Source organism: Phocoena phocoena, chromosome 11, assembly GCF_963924675.1.
Source record: "Phocoena phocoena chromosome 11, mPhoPho1.1, whole genome shotgun sequence".
Taxonomy (NCBI): domain Eukaryota; kingdom Metazoa; phylum Chordata; class Mammalia; order Artiodactyla; family Phocoenidae; genus Phocoena; species Phocoena phocoena.
The window spans coordinates 50,304,552-50,326,552 of record NC_089229.1 but is presented as its reverse complement, the minus strand read 5'-3'; the positions used below and the strand labels follow the sequence as shown (position 1 = coordinate 50,326,552).

At 46.4% G+C, this 22,001-nt stretch overlaps 1 protein-coding gene across 3 annotated transcripts in view; it reads right to left on the bottom strand.

The window, feature by feature from the left end:
* Positions 1-22,001, bottom strand: part of GRIP1 (glutamate receptor interacting protein 1) — a 438,413-nt gene that overhangs the window by 15,898 nt on the left and 400,514 nt on the right. For all 3 annotated transcript variants that reach the window (XM_065888290.1, XM_065888291.1, XM_065888292.1), the window contains one exon: positions 18,365-18,598. In XM_065888290.1, coding sequence (XP_065744362.1) covers positions 18,365-18,598 — 234 coding nt within the window. The remainder of the gene's footprint in view (positions 1-18,364; positions 18,599-22,001) is intronic.

Sequence of the window (22,001 nt, the reverse complement as noted above, 5' to 3'; positions counted from 1 at the left end):
GGCCGGCCATCTCCCTTGGATCACAGCATCCACGGGGTCCGCAAAAGGCAACCCCGCCAGGGGCCTGCTTCAAATGTGGAAAAGAAGGCCACGGGGCTTGCCAATGTCCCAATCCCCGACCTCCTTCTAAGCCCTGTCCCAGCTGTAGGCTAACGGGCCACTGGAAGAGTGACTGCCCTACGACTGGCCCTCCCTCAGCGTCTCCACGCGGGGGGCAGGCCGACCCAACGGCATTACCACTCGAACTGCTGGGATTGGCTGACGACTGACGGCGCCCGGACTCGAAGACCCCCATCACCCTCGCCGAGCCCAGGGTAACACTACAGGTAGCGGGTAAGTCCATCTCATTTCTGGTGGACACGGGGGCTACCTATTCGGTCCTGCCTACTTATTCCGGGCCAGTTTCTCCTTTCCAGATCTCGGTCATGGGTATTAATGGCAAACCATCCTTCCCACTCCAGACCGGTCCACTCCCATGTCATATCGAAGGACCCCTCCAAATTTCCATCAAGGCCCCAATTTCCCATCTCTGAGACTCACCTTAGGGGCCTACAACCTATTATCACCAGACTCCTAAACCAGGGACTCCTTATCCCCACTGACTCTCCCTGCAACACCCCCATCCTGCCTGTCCGCCAGGCCTCTGGGGATTATCGCTTGGTCCAGGACCTCCGAATAATCAATGAGGCCATAATTCCTCTCCACCCAGTAGTACCAAACCCATACACCTTGCTCTCCCATGTCCCCCCATCCACAACCCACTTTACGGTTCTGGATCTCAAAGATGCCTTTTTCACTATCCCCCTACATCCCGACTCCTATTTCCTCTTCACCTTTACCTGGACGGATCTGGACACTCATACTTCCAGTCAGCTCACCTGGACAGTTCTTCCCCAGGGCTTCCGTGACAGTCCTCACCTCTTCGGTCAGGCGCTGGCACGGGACCTCACTTCCTGCTCCCTTACCTCCAGCACACCCCTTCAATATGTAGATGACCTCCTCCTTTGTAGCCCATCTCTCAGCCTCTCAAGACAACATACTGCAGATCTCCTCAATTACCTTGGCTCTCGCGGTTATCGGGTCTCCCCAGCCAAGGCTCAGTTATCTGTATCTTCTGTAACCTACCTGGGGCTCCACCTTACCCCTACCACAAAAGGTCTAACAGCCGACCGCATCCGGATTATCTGTGAACTCCAGCCTCCGGAAACAGAGGAACAAATTCTCTCCTTTTTGGGCCTTATAGGATTTTTCCGACGCTGGATCCCTAACTTTGCTCTCCTCGCTAAACCCTTATATCTAGCTGCTAAAGAAACCCCTCAAGGACCCCTCACCTCTCCTTCCGCCGTTCGACAGGCCTTTCTCACCCTCCGTAACGCTCTGATATCTTCTCCTCCCCTTTCTCTGCCCAACCTAAACCGATCTTTTCACCTTTTTGTGGATGAACGGGCCGGAATAGCCACTGGAGTCCTTGCCCAGCCTGTAGGGCCTTCCTACGGCCCCGTGGCTTACCTCTCCAAACAGCTAGACCCAACTATTCGGGATGGCAACCATGCCTTCGGGCCCTAGCAGCGCAGCCGAACTGGCCAAACACTCAAACTGATTCTGGCCCACCCACTAACCGTGTTTTCCTCCCACCGGCTGGTCGACCTCCGAGGCCACAAGTCTCTCTCCCTCCTGGGCCCCTCCCGCATCCAGGAGTTCCACCTACTATTCATTGAAAACCCATCTATTTCTCTTGATCTCTCCCCTCGCCTGAACCTGGCTTCCCTCCTGCCTATCTCTGGCACCGGGGGTTTTCCATCCCATTCCTGCCCTCATGTCATAAAAGCCTTCAAACCACCAAGAGAGGGACTCTTTGACACCCCTCTTTCAAATCCGGACCAAACTCTCTTTGTGGACAGTAGTTTGATACTCGGTCCTGACGGACGCTGATGGGCAGCCTGCGCGGTGGTAACGATCTCAACTATTATCGAGGCTAACAGCCTCCCAGAAGGAACGACCTCCCAAAAGGCTGAACTAATCGCACTTACACGAGCCCTCAACCTTTCCAAAGACCAAAGGGTTAACATCTACACAGACTCTAAATATGCCTTTCTCATTGCACACAGCCACTCAGCACTATGGAGGGAACGTGGATTTCTGACCACTAAGGGATCTCCAGTGGTCAACGCTTCCCTCATTGCAAAACTCCTGGAGGCCCTCCAGCTTCCTAAAGAAGTAGCAATTATCCATTGCAGGGGTCATCAACTCCCATCCAACCCAATAGCACAAGGTAACTCGAAGGCCGATTCCGTGGCCCGAGAGCTTACAAAAGGGGATCCTCCAGCTCCACTCCTATTTTTTTACCAGTCCTACCCAACCCACATATACCCCGCACAAGGAAGCTGCCTTACTATCAAAAGGGGGACACAAAGACAACAAAGGATGGATTTTTATAGACAACAAAATTGCCCTACCTCTGGCCCAAGCGGCCAGCCTCCTATCAGACATCCATAAATCCTTACACATTGGTCCAAAAGCAATGTTCCGTTTTTTGGACCCCCTCTTTCATCTGCCAGGACTTAGAGAGGCCATCTCAAAGACTCACATGGCCTGCCAAACCTGCGCATCCGTCTCCCCACAAGGAGGCCTACGGCCCCGAATTCCTACACGCCAGATGCGTGGACATCAGCCTGGTGAAGACTGGCAGATCGACTTTACCCATATGCCACGCTGCAAATGCTTCCGATATCTGCTCACTATTATTGACACCTTTTCAGGTTGGATCGAGGCCTATCCAACAACTCGAGAAACGGCAGACACAGTCGCCACCATCCTGCTTCAACACATCATCCCCTGATTTGGTCTGCTGATCTCCATTCAGTTGGATAACGGACCCGCCTTTGTCTCTCAGGTGGTTCAACAGGTATCAGAGGCTCTCCAGATCACCTGGAAACTCCACATGCCCTACCACCCCAAATCATCTGGTAAGGTTGAACGCGCCAATGGGATCTTAAAAGACCACCTCACCAAACTGTCCCTTGAGGTCCGTGTCTCATGGCCCGATCTGCTTCCTCTAGCCCTTACCCGAGTCCGAGCCTCACCTCGGACTCCTACTGGCCTCAGTCCATTTGAACTACTTTACGGCTGCCCTTTCCTCCTTCACAACCTACCAACCCAGAGTCCACCCCTAGCCTCCTACCTTCCCTACCCCTCCCTGCTTCGCCGTCTTCTCCGCGAACACGCTGACCGTCATCTACCGACAGTGACTGTCTCTGAAACTTCCTCTCTCCCTCTACAACTCGGCGATAGCGTCCTCCTCAAAGAATTACACCCTCAATCTCTCAAGCCACGGTGGACAGGCCCCCATATGGTGATCCACACCACTCCCACGGCAGCTAATCTCTTGGGACACCCCTGCTGGTACCATGTTTCCTGCCTGAAAATGGACCCAACTCCAGAGACTTGGACGGCCCTACCGCTAGGTCCCATGAGACTATGGCTTGTCCGTCACTCTGTCTCTCCTCCTGCTGCTCCTCCTGCCACCCAGGACTCACCAGATGTCCCTATGGCGCTTCCATGTCCATGGGACATGGCAAGCTGAAGGTCGGACCCACACCCGAGTCCTGGGCACGGGAGACTGCCAACCAGATGGGTGCCAGGCCTTGGTAACAGTCCAAATCCCCATCTCTAACATAGAAGGTGTTCCCCTCGGATGGTCCACCCCCGCTGTCTGCTTCACTTACGATCAGACACGAGACTACCGTCAATGGTGGAATGAGACCTATGGGGGTGCCCCTATCACTTATGTAACATCCATGTGGCAAAACTAGATACCAGGAGCTCGCTCCGACAATCCCACCTGCTCACCACAAATGGCAAGGGTCAATTATTCATCAACATCAAAGATCCCTGGGAAACAAGATGGGTAAAAGGGGTACAAGGAAAAATCTACCAATGGGCAACTGATGCCTACCTTGTGGGCTCTATTAGGGTCTTTCGCTCATATATCAGTTTGATTCCCAAAGTTATCCAACAGTTGAGCAAACAAGCCACTGTCATCCAGGAAACAGAACAAGCCCTAAGACACCAACTACCTCACCCCGAACACAAAGAGGATCTTTTTTCTTGGTTGACCCTCGTCCGTCAAGCAGTACAGATACTCAGCCACACAGGAATAGGTAACATCTCCGACTGCTTTCTTGGCCGGCCACCCTTAGCTGCTGTCCCACTCGACCAGCCCTTCAATTCTACTTCCCACACCTCCCAAAACCCACCTTTTTCCCCGTTAAAAGTCCCCATATTCCTTGATTCAAAAAATCTCACCATCTATTACGGCAGCCGCCCAAATCTAGCTGATACTGGGTTTCTTTGCAACTCATCCCTCACGGTAAGCACATCAATTAAAGCACCACCAGGCACGTTTTTGTGGTGTAATGGTTCCCTCACAAAAGAGATCAATTCTTCCTCCCCCTTCCCATGTATCCCCATTACTCTCGTCCCACAACTCGCACTGTATAGCCAAGCCGAATTTTCCTCGCTAATCACGCTGCCCTTTACCCGACGGAAAAGAGCTATCTTTCTTCCTCTGGTCGCAGGCATCTCTCTCGCCTCCTCCCTGGTCGCTGCAGGCCTCGGGGCGGGGTAGGGGGGGGAGCTCTAACACATAGTGTTTCAACATCCCGCGACTTAGAACATAAACTCCAGCTAGCCATTGAAGCCTCCGCCGGCTCCATCTCCTCTCTCCAGCGCCAAATCACCTCCATAGCCCAAGCCGCTCTCCAGAATCGACGAGCCCTGGATCTCCTGACGGCCGACAAAGGAGGTACCTGCCTCTTCCTACAGGAGGAATGCTGCTATTACATCAATGAAACAGGACTCGTCGAAGACAACGTAAAAGCCCTCCATCGCTTAAGATAAGACCTCCAACGCAAACACCAACAGTCCGCCTCCCCAATTCCCGATTGGTGGCGATCCTGGCTAACACCAATTTTAGGCCCCTTAATTCTCATCTGTATCTCGCTCACGTTTGCTCCCTCTTTTATTAGGTTCCTTCGCAGGCGCATGGAGGAAGTCTCCTGGGTGGCCACAAAACAAACGCTCCTCGGTCCTTACACCTTGCTTCCTACAGGACCCCCACTGGTCTCCCCTAAGCCTCGGACCTCTGGTCGCCCGACTCCCCTTTCAACGCCCCCATTCAGCATGAAGTAGCCAGAGATCAGAACGCCGCCCCATTACACCAAAGATGTCGGGATGTAAGGCCAACTGGCCCGAGGCAGGGGAACACAATCAGATTCACAGGTTGCATCAGACCGAAATTCTCCGGACCACCCAGTTCCAGAAACTGACCTGGAGACATTCCGGACCACCCAGTTCCAGGAACTGACCTGGGGACTTTGCACCCGGCCCAGCCTTCCCGCCTTTCCAGGGGCGGGACTAACGGTCCCCCAGGATACCCGAAAAGACCACCAAATAAGGAATACCCTGCGCCCTCCCAGATTCACCACACCCCTTTCCCTTCTTCTCCTATAAAATCTTGCCCAACCCTCGCCCGGGTTCGACTTCTCTGGCCCCTTTCTCTCGGACCAGTGAACCTCGCCCGGGAGTGCTCCCTAATAAAGCTCACTTGAAGCTTTCCTCTGTTTCGCGGTGCCGTTTGTTAAGATCCGACCTTACACCCCAAAAAAAAAAAAAAAAAAAAAAAAAGCAAACCAGATGCTACTGTCTCCACCTAGTTAGAGGAGCAGATCATACAGACGGGGAAATGAAAGCTCAGAGAGGGTTAGAAACTTGCCCAAGGTAAACAGATAGTAAGCAACAGAGAAGTGGTTCAAACCCAAGTGGTTGACTGCAAAGCATGGATATTTGCACGGCATACCACCTCTTTATCTAGCACGTGGTTGCTTAATAAATATTCATTGCAGAGAAGATATTTTGAGCCCCTCTAGAATTATGATTTTGCCTTAGGCCATAGGACAGGAGAGTTTTACGTGAGGTGGGAATGTTACTGAGATGTAATTGAGATACAGCTCTGTAGAAGTTTAAGGTGTATCACATAATGACTTGACATACATATACTGTGAAATGATTACCACAATAAGTTTGGTTAGGAGAAAGTTGTTTTTTTTGGCCATGCAGCAAGGCATGTGGGGTCTTAGTTCCCCTACCAGGGAACGTGTGCCCCCTGCAGTGGAAGTGTGGAGTCCTAACCACTAGACCACCAGGTAAATCCTGAGAAATCTATTTTTTAAGGAAAGATTTCAAACATATTCAAGAGCAGAGATGCTAGGACAATGAATCCTCATATACTCATCACTCAGATCCAACAAGAGCTCACTTACTTCATCCCCCCGTCTTTTATCTTCTTTGGGGGAGTATTTTAAAGCAAATGCCAGTCCTCATGTCATTCCACCCTTACATAACTCAGTATGAATCTCTTAAAAAATATACTCACTTTTTTATACAACCTCAGTGCCATTAATTCATTCACAAAATCAGCACTTATTCCTTGATATATTCTAATATCTAGTCTATAATAAAATTTCCCTGATTGTCTCAAAGTGATTTTTAGAGTTAGTTTGTTCCAGCAAGGCCCACGCATTGGTGTTAGGTCTCTTAAATGTCCTCTTACCTAGAGCATGCCCCCATCCTTTTTTCCCTGTGCTACTGACTTATTGTTGAAACTATGTCATTCGCTCTGTAGCATGCCCTTCTGTGCCCCATATTCCTTTAAAAGGAAATTAGCTCTGGTTGCTTGAGTTGAGTCAGAATCAGCTTTGGGGGGAGGGGCAGATCACAGGTAGGACAATGTGATTCCTGTAACAACACATCACTCAGTGTCTAGTTGTCCCACTTTGGGTGGGTTCGGGTGATGACAGTTTAGTTCTTCCATCATAAGGTTCCCCATTAAACTTCAATTTAATAGTTTCATCCATTGATGACCGTTGTCTGAATCAATAATTTTATTAGGGGTTGCAAAATGATAATCTTTTTATGATCTCTTACTATCTTCTATATGAGCTAGAATTCTTTTGTAAAGAATTCTCATTTCTTCAATTAGTGCTGTTTGGTTACTCTGAAGTAGTTTGTACAAGAAAGGCAAAATGAATGCTAATTCATTTTTAAAATAGGGAATCAGTGCAGTGAATATTTCCAATGGTGTCCCAATGAGGGTTTTTTTTTGAGGTGAGGGGTAAGGGAATGACCTTTTCAAAGTACATTATCAATATGAACCTATGGGTTTTTATACATATGATGTTACGATCAATTGCATCATTCTTTTGGGTGCTCAAGTTTCCTCGTCTTTGGCCAAGGAAAGTCCTTCATATTGACTTCATGTTGTCCTTTTGATATGACCCGTTTGCTCTGATAAGTAATTTGCTTTCTGGCACAAGATATCATAGACTCACCATGAATTTCCTGCCTTGATTGGAGGAAACACTTCTGGTTTACATTCTAGTCCCTGTCTTCCCAAACTCACGTTCCTTTCTCAAAGGGAGGAAGGGGAGGAACAGGGAGAGATGGGTACAAAGGAGGAGGGAGTGGCAGTGACAAATAGCTAATACGGTTGGTGATAGTCTGCTATTCTTGGGACTCTGTTTACTAGTGGATGAAATTACTCTACTCCAAGGTCCCTGCTTATATGCCTCTCTTTGGCTTTGTCTGTGGGATCTCCTGTCCTTATGCCCCCTTTCCATCTTTGTTCCTAGTCAGGTTCTATGTGACAAGCAGCACAAATGGGGTGGAAGGTGGTGCATTCTAGTTATCTCTGTTCCACTAGGTATAGGTTTGGAGAGAATTCCCATGGACCCTCTGCAAATGGCTGGTAAGAGGACTGGCATCTGCTCTGCAAGTCAAGCCATACTCTTCAGTCACATCCGAGAGTCACAAAGCCTATGCTTGCAATGGACATTAGGAAGCCCAACTCTGTCTTAGCCCTGAGATATGTTTCTCAATACAGTGAACCTAAACCCTTGCATTTGGGGTACATTTGGTGTGGGCCTCAAGTAATAGTGAAGTTCTTCATTGCTCAGTTGGCCTGTGCTGCTTGGGTGTTTGCTCCACAGGCCAGAACCCAGAAGGGGCAGAAGGATGAGTGTCACCAAATACTGCCAACACCAGGCAGTAGTAATCCGTTAACCACAACAGTAGAGAAGGGATGTCAACCAGAGCAGGTGAGCGGATTAACCCATTAACTGTAAAGTCACAGCTGTCGGCTAAGAGGCTTGGCTCTCCTGAGCCTTAGACTTGACGATACAGCTTTATGGCAAACTCTTCAGGACGAGAAGCTAATAAAAGGTTTAAAGTTGAAAGTAATCTGTTTCTCTAGAAAGATTTCCTAAGGTTAGAGGAGAGTGAATTTTAATAGCCAGCCCTATGGTTCTCCTGGAAATAGCGTGGAAATAGCAAACAACACAATGAAATTTTAAAATGATACAGAGGTAAGATTCCAGGAATCAGTAATTCACAAATATAGGACACACAGCTGCTCTCAAAAGCAGCAACAGTAAATTGTGCCATGTAGCTGCTGCCCTCCTGTTTAGCTGGAGATGGGTAGTGGGTACTTCTGATTTACTTCCTGTCCAAAAGTAATTCTAAGGGTTCCAAAGTTTAAGTCACAATTTTCCCCCGCAGATGAATCCCTTCACCAGGAACTTTCCTATATATGACTGCTTTTGACCTCCCGACAACTCTGTGCCATTAGAATCGTGCCCTTCCTGCGAACGAGGACACCGCCCCTTGAACTTGGTGAACGGACTTGTCCAGTTAGAATACATAAGCCTGGGGTTTCAGTATTAGAATATCTGACCTCATGTGCTGTGTTCCTTCCACCAAATCATGACTTTTTTTTCCCCTCGACATACAAATCTACTAGCTGGTCAGGCAGTTTTTATCCATTTCCAACTGCCCAACCAACTAAAGATGAATAATTTATCACATCTGCTGTAGTTCTTCCCATCGGAGCCCTGCTGTGGCTTTCCCCAAGCATCCGGCCAAACTGCTCCCAGCTGCTCAGAGTTCTCTGTGTTCCACCCTAACCCAAGTAAATCAAGATTTTTCTTGCAAGGTCTCCATTCCGTGCTGACCAGAGGATGCCTCCGGGGAATGGACTGTGAACACAACGATAGATTTTCTGTTCTAAAAGGGCCAATAAGCCTCTTGGAAGGTAACTCTCTAGGTGAGGATACCCTTCTACGAAACCCAGTTCAATTTTTAACCATTCATCACAGCGCAGGCTGCAATGGCCTCTAACCCTCCTGAGAACAGAAGCTTTAACAGGAGGTGTCGGGCTTCACCTGATTCAATTTGAGCCTTGTTTTGTATTTCTAAGCAAGTCTATCTGCATGTCTGAACAATGCCCTCGAGGCAAAGATCAGAAACCTAATGCCTGTGTATTCAATTCCCCCCCCCCCCCCCCCCCCCCCCCCCCCCCCCCCCCCCCCCGCGGTACGCAGGCCTCTCACTGTTGTGGCCTCTCCTGTCGCGGAGCACAGGCTCCAGACGCACAGCCTCAGCGGGCCATGGCTCACGGGCCCAGCCGCTCTGCGGCATGTGGGATCCTCCCGGACCGGAGCACGAACCCGTGTCACCTACATCGGCAGGCGGACTCTCAACCACTGCGCCACCAGGGGAGCCCCCGTGTTTTCAGTTTTGACACAAGTGAAAAGCCTCAGCAGCAGAGCCAACTCCCCCCACCTGGATTTTAATGGCAACCGTGTCTACTCTCTTGAGCACGTCAAGGCAAGTGGCAGCCACCCCCAGGAGCAGTTCCTAAGCCCTGGCAGCCTCTGTGGCTCAGTCCCTCGCCCGATGGCCTTATCAGAGATGGTTCTAGTACTTCCACAAGTTACCGGGCACTTGGGTTTATTCTTGCAGACACCACTGGGGGGGGCCCTGTTCCTTTAAACCTGACAATTCAAGTAATGTTGGTTTTGAGCACAATTCTATACTACCTGTGGGGCTGGAAGAAAAAACTAAAGTACGGCTTTTCCAGCTGCATTCTTCCAGCCCAGAGGAAGCCATCTTGGATTCTGCCACTCAAAAGTGTGGGTTCCAAGATGAACAGGGTCAGGAAAAGCAGCTGCTGCCTTCCTGTCCAGGAGTCCCGTTGGCAGAGGAGAGAACTGGACGGACAGCAGCGTCAGACGCTGCCTCCTGTTTTCTGGCAAGCATGTGGCCCCATGAGCTTGACAAACGGGGGCTCAACAATGGGAGAGTCAGAGCTTGGATGGTGGCCCTAAGTCTGTGCGTGTCAGGGCTGACTTGGCCCTCAGAGAACTAAGTCCCAGCCAAGGAAGTTCACAGTTTTTAAGATCCATGGTGGATTGAGGGCTGCTTTCCCAATTCGTCTCAGAGGACCTCTGCAGCTTTCATTTCACATCATACTAAAGAGGAAAGAACCAGATCATTCTCCAATCCTCCAGGAGATCAAGCCACGCCACAGGCAGCTGATGGACACCTAGTTACCGTTAGCTCTGCCCCTGGCCCTTTCTCCCTGCCCAGCCAGCACCAAGTCAGCCAGCCTGGCAGAGACCGTTCCAGCATCTCAGCTCAGGACTGCCTGCCAGCCCCTCTCCACACCTGCCTCTGCTCTCCGGCCCCCAGGGCTGTTCTGGCCTGGCTCTCCTCCAGCTCCTGTCTTTTCCTGAGTCGCCCTGGCAACTTACTGACCTCCATAGCCCTCAGGCCCGTGTGGGCAAGATGTCCTGATCACAGTTCGAACATGTGTGTGTGTGTTGGGGGTAGGTGGGTTCCCTACACCACCAAGCAGTCCTGCAACAGCAGCTGAGTGTCCTACAATTCAAGTCAATTCTGACATTATCTCCCTGGTGATAACGTCAGACTCCACAGGTTAAGGGCTCAGTCTTACAATGTTACCTCACCTCCACCCCAGCATTTTAGACAATCATCTTCAGACAGGGGTTGTCACCCGTGCCTTTGACCAACCGGCTATGTCTCAGAGGTTCCAGCAGCCCTCTCCTTGGGTTTGACTAATTTGCCAAAGCAGCTCACAGAACTTACCATATCACCGGTTTATCATAAAATGGTACAACTCAGGAACAGCCAGCTGGAAGCGTTGCTCTGGGGCAAGGTATTTGGGAAGGGCGCAGAGCCTCCGTGCCCTCTGAGCGCACCACTCTCCCCGCATCCCCTCCAACCTGAAAGCTCCTGGAGACCCATCCTTTAGGGTTTTTATAGAGGCTTCATTACAGGAGCACTAAGTCATTGGCCTTTAGTGATTGATTTCACCTGCAAATCCCCTCCCCTCCCTGGAGGTTGGGGGTGGGACTGAAAGTTCCAACCCTCTAATCACAGGATTGGTTCCACCGGCAAGCAACCCCATCCTTAACTGCATCTAAAGGGAGCCTCATTAACATAACAAAAGATACCTTTCTCACTCTCAACATTTAAGAAATTCCAAGGGTTTTAGGAGCTCTGTGCCAGCAACTGGGACCAGATCAAATGTATACTTATTATAAACCACAGTATCACAGGTGGCCTCCTTGATTCAGGGGCCACCTGCACCTCTGGGTGAGAGGCATCCCCTTCACCCATCCTCTGGGCTTCTGGGAATTTGGGGGCAGGAACTTGTCATTCGGGAAGTATGACAAATTACAGCGGACCAAACTCCCACTGCACTGAGGACTAAGAAAGTTGATTTTATTTCCTCATTCCAGGTAATGCTGTGGTTTGACACTACAAAGATCCTCAAACAAGAAAGAGCCCTGTGCTCCATCTAAGGGGAAGAAAGAGGGCAGCCCTGGGCTAGACTGTTATCAATGTCATCCTCACCACAGCCCGGCCAGACACGCAACAGACACACAATAGAGCAGAACGATGGTGGAGGAAGAGGTCAAACAGGCTACTCTCCAAGGACCTGGACATTAGGGAAACAGAGTGACCCTCAGGGAGCCACCTCGTTTGTAAAGTGAATATGCCGTAGGTAACAATATTTTATGACCTATTAATAAACACATTTGATCACAACAGAGACAAGCAAAAACATCAGAAAAAGATGAATGATCCCTAGGCCAGGGCTAGACTTAAGGGAAGCTATTAACATTTCTGGACAGAAGTGAGAGATCAAAAACTGAGATATCAGGCACACTAGACCACTGCCTAACAAGCCCGCCTAAGGGTCATCTGAGTCTAGGGGACTGCACTCTGTTTGACTTAGCATTTCTATGGCTCAGGGCTCAGACTCTGTAAAAGTGGATGGCAACTTACAGAGAAGAGATACGATGCAAATTGAGTTCTGTCCCTCAGAAAAGATAAGTTCAAAGGCCTTGCTTTTATTTCCCTGTAAGTCATTGAGCGGCTTTCATTTTAACTAGGAAATCTTATTTGGCATTCTTTTTTTTTTTCCTCCATGGACTGATTATATATATATATATATATATATATATATATATATATATATATATATGGCATAGTTTCTTTATCTTCCCTTTGAACAAGCTTTTTCATCCTGCTGTCATTCCTCATTAATGAGTTAAAAAACACTTTTTTTTTTGCACGAGCCAATCATTTGTTTAAGAATTTTGTTTTTTACATTTTTGAAAAGTAAGTCTTAACAGAATCACAGACAAGGGAAGCTGATTGAAACAATCTATTTTGAGGACTGTCGGGGCTGGATGTCATTACGCATATAAAACATACAACCTAAACTCCAACCCTTGTCCTATAATTCCACACTGATTGTCAGCTGCCCCTGGTTTTACAAGGAGAGAATATGCTTGTCAGACTGATGTAGTGACTAGTAACTAGACACACGTCCATTTCTCTCTGTAAAGAGATTCTCATTATGGTGTACACCTCCATCTCTGGAGGCTCTAAGGCAGCTGCCTGAATCGTGTTTAAGGCTGGGATCCTGAGGAGATCTCATTTTCTGGGTTTCTGACACTGTAGGGCTGAGGTAAGACTGAATGGTGACTTCACCTGGGAAATGCTATTTGTGAAGTCTCCTCTCCTGATAACAGGTGATCCCTCCTCTTTTCTGCTAAGTGAGTAAATTGAAGTTCAGAGAAGTGACATAGCCAATGACTGTCAGATTGTGACCAAACCTCTGTCTGCCTAACAATTCACTGGATCTTGAGTACCAACTGCAAGTATTTGGTGAAGAAAGATGCCTGTGACGGAATAAGATATGTGTTTCCATTTCATATTTCCTCTTAAGGCCGAGCCTGTTCCTGAACTGGGGAGAGTATTGCAAAAGAAGTGGGCTTTAAACACCAAAAATGACACTCCTTCCAAGAAGTGAAACAACTTTATCATATCAAGAACAAAGATCCACTCTCAAAACACTCAAATATATTGAAATTGCAAAGTGAACTTGGCTGAGAGAAAAGCTGATGGTAGCAAAAGCAGCTACAAGAAACACGAGACTCAAATGTTCACGGGTCATGCCATCAGCAGCCATAAATAAGAGATGATTCTGGAAAATAATTTTAAAAAACCTTTCTGTAAAAAAAATAAATAAAAACAGCTGCATACAATTAAGGAATATAATTTTATTGAAAAACACAAATGACACGGACTTCCCTGGCAGTTCAGTGGTTAAGACTACATGCTTCCCCTACAGGGGCCGCAGATTCGATCCCTGGTCGGGGAACTAAGATCCTGCATGCCACACGATGCAGCCAAAAATAAAACATCAAAAGGAAATGATTTTCTAAGAAGTCCAAATGCTCTGAATATGAAGAATTTTCTACTCTACTAAAAAAAAAGTTTTTTGCCTTAAAGTATGCAAAGAGAAGTGAGGCTAGAATTCATCTCAGAAATAGATTAAGGGGACACCAAAGAATATTTAAGCTTCAGAAGGAAAAGAGGGGTTATCAATGAACTGTAGCTAAGATCACAGGCTCCTTAACTGCAAAGAGAAAAAAAAATCTGTGATAAGCTATAGTACAAACCAGAATTCATTTTAAAGATAAAACTTCAGAAGCTCCAGGGCCAAAGATGCAACCTCATTTCCCCTTTACTCAGCCACTATGTGTCAGTGACTCTGATTTCACTGACACAAAATAATCACCTCCTGTTAGCAAAACCTAAGGGAGTGATTCTCAATCCTTAGGGAGCAAAAGAATCTGTTAAGGGGTTGTTAAAATGTAGATTCTTGGCCCCCACTCCCAGAAAGCGCTGACCAGGTGAGTCTAGGTTGGGCTTAGGAACCCGCGTTGTAACAAGCAGTCATGTGATGATGGTAGAGATCATCAGAGGTCCGTATGCCAAACTATTCTCTAAGGCTGTGGTGCCCAAACTTTCGGTGGAGACCCATTAATAAGTCTTGAAATCAGCTTAATGTGACAGCATTTGAAAACAAACAAAGATGTTAAAATAAACAAATAAATAAATAAAAGAAAACAAACAAAACAGAAAATGTTAGCATACAGCGTGCAATTTTTGGATTCATTTACATACATGAACGTGGGTGTATGTGTGTCCTGAATTGTGAGGCAAAATGTATTTTGGACTGTGTCTTAGCCAAGAAAGTTTGAGAGGCAATGGCCTCTGGAGACACGAGTATCACTTCCCTGTGACTCCCTCACTGTCTACCTGCCGTGCCCCCATCTAAGTACCGAACCATCACTCCAGCGCCAACTTCCTCCTCCAACCACAAAGGCCCAAAAGGGAAGTGAGGCTGTGGTGCTTTGTTCTCAAGCATCAGGAAGGGTAACTAGCTTTTCAGGTTCAGGAATGCACGAGGTCGACCTGACGGAAGACCTGCCGGGACTCGGCAGAGCCTCAGACGCAACAGATAGTGTGAAATAAACAAAAACCATGTAGCCTCTCACCTGAGCTCTGCATTTTCAGAAGGTCTGAAGGAAGAAAAGGTATTGGTGAGGAGGACTGGGTGCAAAAGGAGGGGCAGATAATGGAGAGGAAGTTCCAACTCAAGAAACTGGAAGATTAAGGCTCTCTTCTTTCTGTATCAGGAGATGGAGTGGTTTTTGCTATTTGTTTGTGTTCCCCAGGAAGGGGGTGGATACCGGCCCATTCATTCCTATCCTCTTGAGGCAGCTTCTAGTGCTAGAAAGAGTTTGTAGGTACTGGCTTGGATACGGACAGATCCACAACTTGTCCTCATGGCCAAGCTTTCACCAAGTGGCACACAGCCACGAGAAAGACGGCAACTAAATAACACCAAGTGTGTTCAGAATGGTGTGCTAATTATTAACCCTACCCAGCCTTTCCACTCTGGTCTTTGCAGCCCCTTGGGAATTCCTCCACTAGGTCTATGTAGAAAAGTCCACCCAAGGGGCTCAGGAAACTGAAAACCAGCCTTCATTCCACTTGCCAAGCTGTGCAGTCTTAACTTGGGGTTATTTTTAACTTGAGGAAGTGATGTTTTTCTATTTCCCTGGTCCCCTCTCCACACCAGCCCCCCCCCCCACACACAAAAGAGTACCTTCTCCTCACTTCTGTGAAGGTTTAGTACAGGCTAATAGCACCTGGAGGGGAAGATAGCTCAATTGCATCAACAAGGCACTGTGCCTTTTCATGGTGTCAGGTAACCCTCCAGTGTTCAAGGGATGCCCATAATCAAGACACAAGCGCAATTACCAGTCTCTGCTCTGAGTAAAGTGACTCTTCTAATGACTATTTCTCCTCTCAAGCATTTCAAAATTGGAGAATGTGTTTAACAACAAACATGTGGACGGCCTATCAGGGTAATTGAATTCACTTAAAAAAGAAAAGATACCCGAGATGTGAGCATAAACCACTCCCAGAATTCCATGTTGTCAGGCGGCAGGCTCCTCCGCTACATTTTCACTTAACAAGATCATTTTGGGTGTCTTACAATGCCCAGGACACCACCTACCTCTGAGCATCTTATTTTGTTTGGTATCAATCTGGAAGAAGAGTGAAGCCACATGGGAAATGCACTTACTGCTACCATTGAGGGGAAATGACTGAAGTGGAGGAAGAAAGAAGTAACCCATTTGTTAGGTCAAGTGGGTCCAGCGGAGTCTGTGATCTGTGGCCTCTCAATTCACACCCCCCGACACAAGTGTTCCAACCAGTCCATCCTCTGCCACTCATTGTGCTGTTAAATGCATGACGCCTTTTTTTCTTTTAAAAAAAAAAACAAGATCTATTTTCAGCACATTTTTTAAAACCTCAGCTCTAACAACTTGCACAGCCAACTGACTGTCGTTATCTTTGCTAACTGCTTTCAGTACAGGAGGGATGGCGAGACAAGCCTTTTGTATTGCTGGGCTATCAGGAATGTCCCTTTGAGGAGACTGCGTCACTCCAGAAGGAAAAATGGCTCTATTTTATACTTGCTATTTCCCTATCCTGCAGCTGGAGGTAATAAATATCTGCTAAGAAACACTGCTGTGGGAGGCTAAAAATAGAAAGAATATAGCACACAGTAGGCACTCACTGGTATCCTTTTCCTTCGGTGCTGAAGGAAGGTGGGTTACCCAGCATGCTCCCCTCTGCCCGGGCAGTAGACTTTTAGAGAAGAGGGGAAGGCAGGGTTCCTAAATAACCGAGGGAATCAGGAAGGGCCAGCAGAATTAGCAGTGACTATGCAGCTGCTGCAACTCAATCACCAGTGGAGTCCTTACAGCCTCCTAATGGTGTCCGTCAATTAGCAGATCAGGATATGTGACAGGTGGTGAAGGCTGGTGTTTACCAGACAGACAGCAATTCACGGTAACTGGATAAACCAACTAACTTGTGATATGGGGCTAGAGCTGGGTCCCCACCCTAAAGTGTCAGAAACTTCTTTGCTTTTCTGTAAAGTCTGTAATGCCTCTTAATGTACAAGGCTCTCGTTGGCAGATCTGCACTCCCTCAGTATACTGCTATCTGTGACATCCTTTTGTACATGTGTTTTTTTTTTTTTTTTTCGGTACGCGGGCCTCTCACTGTTGTGGCCTCTCCCATTGTGGAGCACAGGCTCCGGACGCGCAGGCTCAGCGGCCGTGGCTCACGGGCCCAGACGCTCCGCGGCATGTGGGATCTTCCCGGACCGGGTCACGAACCCGTGTCCCCTGCATCGGCAGGTGGACTCTCAACCACTGCGCCACCAGGGAAGCCCTTGTACATGTTTCTTTCTGTGCTTTGGAATGCCTTCCCACCCTCCACCTTCCTGCGGAGTCAACACCTGCATCTAGGAAGGCTTTATCTTCCTCTGTAGTGGGTTCAGGTTCCTCCCCAACCCTGCCCGCCAGCCCCCTACCTTGTGCCGTCCCTCAGGGCAGCCTAGTCTAGCGTCTATTGTACTTATCCCACCATCTTCCTACTGTTTCCTGGACTGTCTCCCCATTAGACCATGTGCTCCCTGGGGATTTATAATACATTCTTTAAGTAAATGAATGCACAGTCTATGCACTGAATGAATGAACGAATGAAGGAGTGAAGAAAGAATGAACCCAGGATTGGAACACAGAATTCAGAACCCAACTTCCTATACAATCCTTTCTTTCACTATATCCGTTGTCAGCTGCAAAACGGCTACTTTTAATAGTTAGGGAGACTGAAGTCGTTAGAGGAAAAAGGGAGTAGTTGGCCTTTACCTCGTCTCAACCTGACATTTATATGCTCTTCTGGGTAAGACCGATAACTTATCTCTAGTTAACAGATTATTAACTACAGAGAGGGTCTTGGCTCTCAAGAAAAGTAGGGTGAGATTGTTACCAACTATACATCCTTATGTATTAGCAACAAAACAACAAAAAGCATTAGAGTTCTACAAAAGAAAACCGGAGAAAGCTCCCTCCCACTGCTTTCCTTGGCCTGGGCTCCACAGACACTGTCACCTACACATGCCTTGTTCAAACTCTGCCAGCAACTCAGATTCAGCTGTTTGCAATCATAGGTTTTATTCCATGAAGCAAAGTGAGGCAACTCTCATAGCAGAGATGGAATATAACCAGGGCTTACCCTGTCCTGACCCAAGACATCTAAATGACATCTCCAAGAGAACTTCATGTCCCCTGAATAACATAACCGTCTACTGAGAAGTCTGTAACTGATGATTAAGCCTTCCAGCGTCACCCCTGAAACCCCTTTTCAGTGAAGCTGGGAGTGTACGACATTTAGAAAATCCTTCCCCCTTCCAATGAAGTTGGAATAACAGACCAACCCATTCAACCTCCACGTGACACTAGAACCTCAAACTTCCGTGAGAAGATTTTGGCCATAAATACATTTCTGATAAATTCACTGCTTGAAAGCCAGTGTTCCCCGTTTTATGAGATCACCTCTCAGAGATCACGTTTTGAGAACAATCGGTCTCTGATGACCTGCCTTTAAGCTCTAGCTTCTCTCCTTGGCTGAGCCCACAGTAGAATGTCATGATCATGCTTGCATCGGGGTGGCCACGCTGAACAGAATGTGACCCTAAGGGAAGGAAAGAGAGTTTCCTGACCTTGTGCAGCTCCACAGGAGTTGGGGACATGATCTCCTTCATTTCCTGCTTCATTTTTCTCAGGGTGACAGACTTCCTGCCCACATCCGAGGGCAGAGTGTTGCTCCGAGTGGTCTGGCTATAGTGTGGCCGCGAACTGCTCCGTTCCTGGAAGCTGGCCTGTCGCCCCAGCTGACTGCGAGGTGTAGGGGCCTCGTGATTCAAACTCATCGTGCTCCCCGACATAATTGTTGCCTGTGGCATCGACAATTTTCAGAAACAATTAAGCCACGGACTAAGAAAAGCGTTTCGTTGCTCAACATGAAGCACGTTTCTCCTTCTGCCCAGTCAAAATACGGTCTCTTCAGGGCATAACCAAAGGCTGGAGAATGGACGTACTAATTGCACCGTGAAAGTCTGGGAATAGGCTTCACAAGTGACATGTATAATGCACAACTCAAATCCAATTTAAGTACTTAAGCCACTGAGTTTATTTAATCAAATACCACCCCTGGCAGTTTGGAGGCAAACTGAAAAGCTCTAACATCTGCTTACTGCAAACTACATTTGAAGCATTAACTTTCCACTGAGTGGGATCTAAAGATGGGATTCACGAGGCAACCTTCAGTATAGCTTACAGAAATGAACTAAGAACACCTCAGTGGGGACCAGGCTGACCCCATTTGCAATGGTGCCTCTAGCCCCACCTGGAGGTAACAATGGGCTGAAATGAGGCTACTGATAACAAAGGCGAGGGCTTCTACCGAACGCTGGCTGCCTAGCTCTGGCATATTGTCTTTCCTTTGGCCACGTGGCCGGCCGGAGAAGTTTGTAGATCAGCTATGTCTCCACATCATTTGGGGTAGGTCAGTGTTTCTTAGAAATGACCTTTGTGTAAGATCCTCAGAGAGGTTAAGGAATAATCATTTATCACGCTACCGTATTCAACCCTTTGCTCAAAAGTGATGAGACCTGGGTTGGATTTTATTAGTGAATTGAGAAGTTTGTTCACTTTCAAATATGTTCCCTGCATAATACACAAGGAATGCTAAGATTAGATCTCAAAAATGACTGAGTCTCAGAAGTGGAACAAAAAGAGCATTGGAAACCAATACCATGCTGGGAATGTTCATTTCTCATGGTTAGAGGATGCTGAAATTCTGAAAATATGCCTGTAGCCAGCTGTGTTCCTCCGTATGGTGGTTATATAATGGTGTACCAGCATCAGTGAATCTGCATGAAATCATGGATACAGAAAACAAATTCCACGTGCCACGTGGCTGGCTACAACATGATCTAGTGGTGTTAATACTGATGCTAAAAGTAACAGAAGTGTAATTTGTTGAGTCCTTTGAATGTATTCACTCATTTAAGCCTCACAACAACTTTATGAGGTAAGTGCTATTATTCCTCCTAATTTACATGTGAGGAAACTGAGGCACAAAAAGGCTGACCTACACGAGGTCCCATAGGTAGTAAATGAGCCAAGTGCACTATCTAAAATTACTGATCAGGAGGGAGTACTGCAAAGTGAGTAGAGTTTTCATTTGTTATCTTGCTAAGATTTATAATTCCAAGCTTCACCTGGTGTTCAGCTATACATATGCCACTAACAAGATCTTTGAATGACAGCCAAGTATTAGCACACAGGTAGGTATATCTACAACTCTGTTGAAAAAGAAACAAAACAAGTGAACTTATCAATATTCTGACTAGATCAGTTATCTTACTGATAATTTTTTTTTTCCTTCGGTATGCGGGCCTCTCACTGTTGTGGCCTCTTCTGTTGCAGAGCACAGGCTCCAGAAGCGCAGGCTCAGCGCTCCGCGGCATGCGGGATCTTCCCGGACCGGGGCACGAACCCGCGTCCCCTGCATCGGCAGGCGGACTCTCAACCACTGCGCCACCAGGGAAGCCCCTTACTGATAAGTTTTTAAAAAACAATTGTAAAAAAAACCTCATGGGTCATTGAGCATTTACAAATGCTAAGTACCACATTGTGTGTGTATGTAGCATACCATTAAATACTTATAATAACTCTATATGGTAAGGTATTATAACTATTATACCTCCTCATTTCACTTAAGGAAGGGGATGCCTGGATAAGTGAAGCAACTTGCCCAAGAGTCTGGGATTACTACTTTAGCAATGTCTCCAAAACTCTTATTCTTGACTATGAGGCTGTATTGGTTCTCAGTCAAGTATGAGGTTGAAACACACAAAACTGACTTTGTTTAATAAATGAAAAAAACCCTTAACATTTATCCAGTGTGGATTATCCATATAATGGTTTATTTCAGATAAATCCCCTTTAAATCGAAACCTTTCTATTACTAGCTTTGTTGGTAACATGGGACATCCTTTTATTTTATGGCATTTAACTCACACATATCATTTCCTTGTTTAATCTACTGTTACTGATAGCATCTGATGATTGTTTTCTTGCTGTGGTGACCATCCACCTATTGTTTTTACCTATTTAGACTAGCTATTTGCTTGGTTAACATTTCTTTTTAATACTCATTTTTCATTAGACCAACAGGAAACACACTGGAAGTCAAATAATCTCTACAGCCGGGAGACAACACTTCTGCTTTGATGAGCTTAGCCACAACACAAGTTACAATCTGATCTAGAAAGGGTTCTAATGGAAGCACTGACAGACCATCAAAAGGTCTTCAGGTCGAGTTTTCAAAGGATAGATTGTTTTGTTTAAAGTGAATGTAAACTGAATTAGTGATGTTGCTGAAGGAATATTACAATTAAAACACAAATACAAAAACTAAAATAAAAAGTAATTATTTAAAGTTTTCTAGGATTTGTTTCTGCTTCGAGAGTATGTATTGCCTGTTTTCATTTTGCACCATTCATAATTTATATTATACTTTTTCAAAATTATTAGTGAGATAACTGGTATACATACAACTTAGGAGGAATATATTTAAGAGTTCTCTATCTGACATTCAGTTAAACCTTCTTCCTATGTTACACTAAGCAAAAGATAGTTAAGGCAGTATTCATTACTCAAAAAAGTGGCAAAAATAATTTCTATCAAACATTTATTGTGCCATGTTCTATGTTAAGTGCCGTATAAACATTAGTCATTATAATCCCCATATTTTAAAGCAGAAATACCTGATAAGGAAATTAAGTAACTTGTCCAAAGTCTTAGTTTGAATTTTTCTCTTTTGTTAAAACTATATATTTTTCAGCGCTAAAGCTGAACCTAAATTATTGCTAGCAGCAATGGGGAAAATGACTAGTATCGTTTTCATTTTCATTTCAATTGTAATCAGTTTTCATCTTAGCTAACCTTCTACATTTGTTACAGTGATAGTATGCTTTAACTTTTAATGCTGGATATACATTTCTTATGCAGGAACCTAGCTCCAGTAATATTTTTTGCATAGTACCTTTTGCAATCAAGGGAGCAGAGTTCATCCAAACTGATAAATGAATTCCCTTTGTGCTAAAAGTGTAAATGAGATTCTAATTTATGGATCTGTCAATCATTCTTCCTAGTTGAAAACTTTAATTTCTATTTGGCTTATTAATTCAACCCATTTTTTTTCCTGGATGTATAATTTCGAGGGCCACACCTGCCAGAAACGATGTTACAGAAAACCTATTGGCCCCTGCGAGATGACTTTTATGCTGA